Source organism: Cebus imitator, unplaced genomic scaffold, assembly GCF_001604975.1.
Source record: "Cebus imitator isolate Cc_AM_T3 unplaced genomic scaffold, Cebus_imitator-1.0 Scaffold59, whole genome shotgun sequence".
Taxonomy (NCBI): Eukaryota; Metazoa; Chordata; class Mammalia; order Primates; family Cebidae; genus Cebus; species Cebus imitator.
Genome location: NW_016107374.1, coordinates 6,106,303 through 6,111,950, shown reverse-complemented (window position 1 = coordinate 6,111,950; position 5,648 = coordinate 6,106,303). Strand labels below are relative to the sequence as shown.

Genomic DNA, 5,648 nt, shown 5'->3' with positions numbered 1-5,648 from the left:
AGAAAGAAAGAAAGAAAGAAAGAGGAAAAAAGAGAGAGGGAAGAAAGAAGAAAGAAAACACAAGAAAGAAGAAAGAGAGAAAGAAAGAAGAAAGAAAAGAAAAGGGAGACCGCCGTGGTCCACATTCTCCATATTCTTCCTGTTTTATCTCTTTCTTCCCAGTGCTTGTCACTGCTTAAGGATAGCACTGATGAATCCTGATAGTATTGGCTGTCACCTACGCTAACACCTCAGCTCTGTGACCAGGGCATTTTTGACTTTACCCTGTTTACCTTTGTAGCCACATTGCCAAAAACAGAGCAGTCACTGAATTTGGGGATTGTTACACAGCAATAGTAACTGCTGTATATGTCTTATTTCATTTAATAGGAAGACTGATTGTTATCCCCATTTTATAGATTAGGAAACTGAGGCTTAGAGAAGTTAACCTCTAATAGGCATTTGGTTATGGATGGTGAGGGAGAGAGAGGTAGCAAGGATGGTGACGAGTTCATGTTTTACAGGAGTGAATGAATGAGTAGCCCTTCCTAAGGCAGGAGCTACTCAGAGAGGACAAGGTAAAGTGGAGAAGAAAGATCATGCGTTCCCTCCTGGATAAGTTGAGTTTGAGGAGCCCTAAGGGAATGGCAGGTGAGCAGGCTGAGCCAGACTAGATCCCAGAGGAGCCGGTGAGGCAGAAGAGAGAAATGTGGATATTTCAATTGGATTTGGATCATCATTCGAGTTATGGACGGGGGTGAGATAGTGAAAGAAGGCTGGCTGAGACCCAAGATACCTCAAAATGCAGCATCTGAATGGTTGCAAAGGAGACAGTGAAGGCGCAGCCCTAGAGGTGAGAGGAGAATTGGGAGAGAGCAGGGTCACAGAGGGCTTGTCTTGTCTTGCTCTGTCACCCAGGCTGGAGTGCAATGGGGTAGTCATAGTTCACTGCAACCTTGAACTCCTGGGCTCAAGTGATCCTCCCACCTCAGCCTCCCAAGTAACTGGAACTACAGGCTTAAGCCACCATGCTGGTAAAATTTAATCATTTGAAAGAGAACAATTCAGTGGCATTTAGGACATCCCAATATCTGTGCAACCGCCACCTCTGTCTAGTTCCACAACGTGTCCATCACCCCAAAGTAAAACCCGTATCCAATGAGCAGTTTCTCCCTGCTTCCCACGGACTTTTATCAAGCATTTTTCTTTTTTCTTTTCTCTTTTCTTTTCTTCTCTCTCTTTCTCTCTCTCTCTCTCTCTCTCTCTCTCTCTCTCTCTGTCTTTCTTTATTTCTTTCAAGACAGCATCTCACTCCGTTACCCAGGCTGGAGTGCAATGGCACTATCTTGGCTCACTGTAACCTCCGCCTCCCGAGTTCAAGTGATTCTCCGACCTCAGCCTCCAGAGTAGCTGGGATTATAGGCACCCACCATCATGTCCAGTTAATTTTTGTATATTTATAGAGATAGGGTTTCACAATGTTGGCTAGGTTGGTCTCAAACTCCTGACCTCAGATGATTCACCTGCTTCAAGCCTCCCAAAGTGCTGGGATTACAGGAGTGAGCCACCATGCCCGGCTTGAAGATTTTTTTTATGCCTGCCACTGTTCTATGCACCTCACATGAATTTCCTCATTCAATTCTCAGAACAGCCCCAGGAGACAGGCGTTATTATTATTAACAATTATCATTCCCATTTTATAGATGAAAAACTGGGCCTCAGAAAGGCTACTTAGCTTCTCTAGTCAAACAGCTGGTTAGACTATCACAATCAATAGATAATAATTGAGAATCCGCTATGTGCAGGGCACGGGTCAAGTAACTAGGCTTCTAGAGGTGACTCAGACACAGTCCTAGTGCTGAACTCTCTTCAGGTTTACCGGGAAAGATGCATGTTGAATAGTAAGTTAAGTAATTACAAGACTGCAAAATGCTGAGCAGGAGCCACATCTGGTGCTGGTGCTGTGACGAGGGAAGGGAGAGGATTTGGAAAAATTAAGCGAGCCCTGGAGGAAGAGGAGGAGCTACTGGAAGGGGGAGGACTGGAATGGAGTGCATTGCGGGCAGCAGGAATAGTATATGTAGTGCCAGAAATGGAAGGAAAGTCACCACCAGCCTTGCTGGAGAAAGAAAGACTTCAGGTAGGTAAGAAGAGGTGGAATTTGTTCCTTTGCAACAATGTTAGGAATTTCACATTAATTGCTACGGGCAATAGGGAGCCACTGATGGCTCAATGTCATCCACTGAGAATCACTTTACTAGTTCAACTCTCTTAGGGTATCTTAATTTCCAAATTGCCAAGAGTACGTCATTGGAGCCTCCGTGTGCTGACAACAGATCCTTCTAAGCGTAATTGAACTTCGCAGTTTTGGAGTAAAGACTCCATTTTTCTCACCTCTGTATCCCCAGGGCACACAGCATAGGGCTTCGGCACTGAACTGAACTAATTTTTTTTTTTTTAATATGCCCACCCTGAAAATACCCACCCAAACCTGAGTGGTAGCTCCCGCTTTGAAGACTCAAATCCAGGCTCTAGCATTTTTTGTCTCTGTGACTTTGAACCAGTGACTGCCACCTGGAAGAAGTTTGCCTTCTCTGTAGAATAGTTATAAATGTGGTACCTATTGTAGGAGGTCAGACTATGCTCCCCCAAATATGGCAGATTGTTGAGCCGAAAACAATTAAGAAACCAATACAGGAGAGCTCTCTGCCCGCCCTCTATTAGCCTAAAAAGCAGGGCACAGATTTGAGGATTATTATTACTCCCTTACATTATCATACAGGGTTTCTAGCACCCACTCAAGAATACTGTCATTATTAAATCATATGGTTAAGACCACTGACAAGCAAAAGTCAAAAGTTAAGGGGATCTGAAGTAGAATCCAAGACAAGGGGCCCGGCGCGGTGGCTCATGCCTGTCATCCCAGCACTTTGGGAGGCTGAGGTGGGTGGATCATCCGAGGTCAGGAGTTCGAGGCCAGCCAACATGGTGAAAACTGGTCTCTACCAAAAATACAAAAAGTAGCTGGGCCTGGTGGTGCACGCCAGTAATCCCAACTACTTGGGAGGCTGAGGCAGGAGAATCCCTTGAATCAGGGTGGTGGAGGATGCTGTGAGCCAAGATCGCGCCACTGCGCTCCAGCCTGAGAGAGTAAGACTCTTCTCCAAAAAAAAAAAAAAAAAAAAAGTGAAAATAAAATTAGCTGGGCGTGGTGGCGCGCGCCTGTAATCCCATCTACTCGGGAGGCTGAGGCAGGAGAATCGCTTGAACCCGCGAGGCAGAGGTTGCAGTCAGCGGTCACAGCGCCACTGCCCGCCATCCTGAGCAAGATCCAGTCTCCGTCACAACACACACATGCACACACACACACACACACACACATACACGCTCTCTCTCTCTCTCTCTCTCTCTCAAATCCAAGACAAGGGATCCTGAACAAGTCCTCTCACTCTCCGAACCTCAGTTTCCCCGTCTGTAATGTGGGGAGAAAGATAGCTCCTAGGGTAATTGGGGAAGGTCCAATGAGCTAATGCACAGAAAGCGCTCAGCACGCGTGAGAATTGATACCATTTTTATTTGTTAATTTTAAACATTAATTACGTTTAAAAGAATCAGTGCTACTATTGTTCCGGATTAGAGGCGGCCTGCGCTGCCGGCTCCGAGCACAGAGTGCAATTACGTCCTCCCTTTGGCGGCGCTGCCACCCGCTCGGCCGCCGGCCGAGGCAGGGGAGGTGTGGCCCGCGGGTGGGCGGAGCGATCTCAGGACTCGCCCCCAAGACCAGTGGGCGGGGCCAAGCGGGAAGCCCCGGCAAAACTCTCGCGCGCGCGCGCGGCGGCCCCAGGTACGCGGACAAGATGGCGGCGGCAGTGGTCGACAGCGCGATGGAGGTGGTGCCGGCGCTGGCTGAGGAGGCCGCGCCCGAGGCGGCGGGCCTCAGCTGCCTCGTCAACCTGCCGGGTGAGGTGCTGGAGTACATCCTGTGCAGCGGCTCGCTGACGGCCGCCGACATTGGCCGTGTCTCCAGCACCTGCCGGCGGCTGCGCGAGCTGTGCCAGAGCAGCGGGAAGGTGTGGAAGGAGCAGTTCCGGGTGAGGTGAGCCAGCGGCCCCGCGCCCCGGCTGCGCCCCCCGGCCCCGCGCCCCCCGGGGCCGGGCGGCCGCCCCGCTCGCCCTCCGCGGCCGCCCCGCGCGCGGACCCCACCCCGGACCCCTTCCCGCGGACAGACAGACAAAGGCCTCCAGGCCCCGGGCCCCGCGGGGCCACGCCAGGCGGACCCCCGAGTCCCCTAATGGCGCATCTGGGAGCTCCCCGCAGCCGAGCCCACCGTCTAGGGTGACGCTGGCGGCGGCGCGGCTCGTCCCTTTTACGCGCTTCTTTTGTGACCGACTCCGGGCTGAAATGTTTACATGGACCCAGTGATGCAGCGATCGGCGGGCGCCGCATCCCGGGGCTGGTTGTGACGGCACAGATTTCAGCGTGGCCCCGGGATAAAATCTGGCCCTGCACACTCCCTCTGTGACCTTGTGGGGAGCGACTAACCTTTTTTTGAGCCTCGTTCATACATAGACTTTGAGTGGTGGTGATCGTTAGACCTACCTTTCACCGCGGTTATTAAATTAGATGATGTTCGGGAGGCTTGCACGCAGGGCCCCGGCTCCTAGGAGGCGCGCAGGCAAGGCTCACTGTCATTGTCATTATTATTATTTTTTTTGTTACTACAACTGTCCCCATTTTAGAGACTGGGAATGGAGACTGCATTCACGCTGAAACGCCAAGGTCACACCGGGAGGGAGGAAGGGAGGGAGGGAGTGAGAGAGAGTGAGTGAATGCCACTGGGGTTTTGAACTAGGTCCCTCGCCGGGGTCCCTCTTACCCCTGGACCCCACTGCTGTCACTGTTTCCAAGGCTGCCTTGGATTCTTGTGCCCCTGCCTTTGAGTCTGTTAAGCTGAGGGGGCTGTTTCTCTCCTCGTAGGTGGCCTTCCCTTATGAAACACTACAGCCCCACCGACTACGTCAATTGGTTGGAAGAGTATAAAGTTCGGCAAAAAGCTGGGTTAGAAGCTCGGAAGATTGTAGCCTCGTTCTCAAAGAGGTTCTTTTCAGAGCACGTAAGGATCTGTTGATGGGGCTCTACGCTTTGGTCTGTGTCTGGGTCTGCAGGCATGAGCTCATCCAGCTCTTTTTCACATCTCCCTTTTCAATGCTCTCACAATCCCTTACTTAGATGGCTGTAAGAGTCATTGTGTCCTTTTCCTCCTATCCAACAACACGAAGCCATTTGTCCGTGCCAGCTTTAGTTTTCTAAAGCCAGAGAGAGAATGGGGGTGGAGGGAGCAGGGAGGGACCCACGCAGCTCAACGTAGAGGGAGAGATCAGCATTATTTCTCAAGTGGGTTCAATGGATTTTTTTTTTGCGACCCCCACATTGTTTGGGGAATCATCAGTGATTGAACAACATAAATTTCTCCCAGTTATTTTCCCAGAAGGGTTGACGAAATTAATGTGGTTATTCTCTCTGGCTTTGCAAGTTCTATCTACCCAGTAGTGAACTGCATTATTTGTTAAGGTAACAGAGGATTAAAAGCTACCTGTAAATCAGAGTTATTACTCCCTAAAATGAAATCGTCTTGCATTCATTATCCCTGAAAAGTTTTTTTTTTTTTT

The 5,648-nt window shown here is 50.2% G+C and overlaps 1 protein-coding gene across 3 annotated transcripts in view; it reads left to right on the top strand.

Moving 5' to 3' along the window:
• Nucleotides 1-3,766: 3,766 nt before the first annotated feature.
• The window catches only part of FBXO21 (F-box protein 21), a 45,333-nt gene continuing 43,451 nt past the window's right edge, over nt 3,767-5,648 (top strand). For 2 of the 3 annotated variants that reach the window (XM_017529538.2, XM_017529539.2), the window contains exons 1-2: nt 3,829-4,075; nt 4,957-5,092. In XM_017529538.2, coding sequence (XP_017385027.1) covers nt 3,837-4,075; nt 4,957-5,092 — 375 coding nt within the window. In that variant the 5' untranslated portion in view covers nt 3,829-3,836. Of the gene's footprint in view, nt 4,076-4,956; nt 5,093-5,648 lie in introns of all 3 variants that reach the window. The other variant, XM_037738916.1, reaches the window with a different exon arrangement.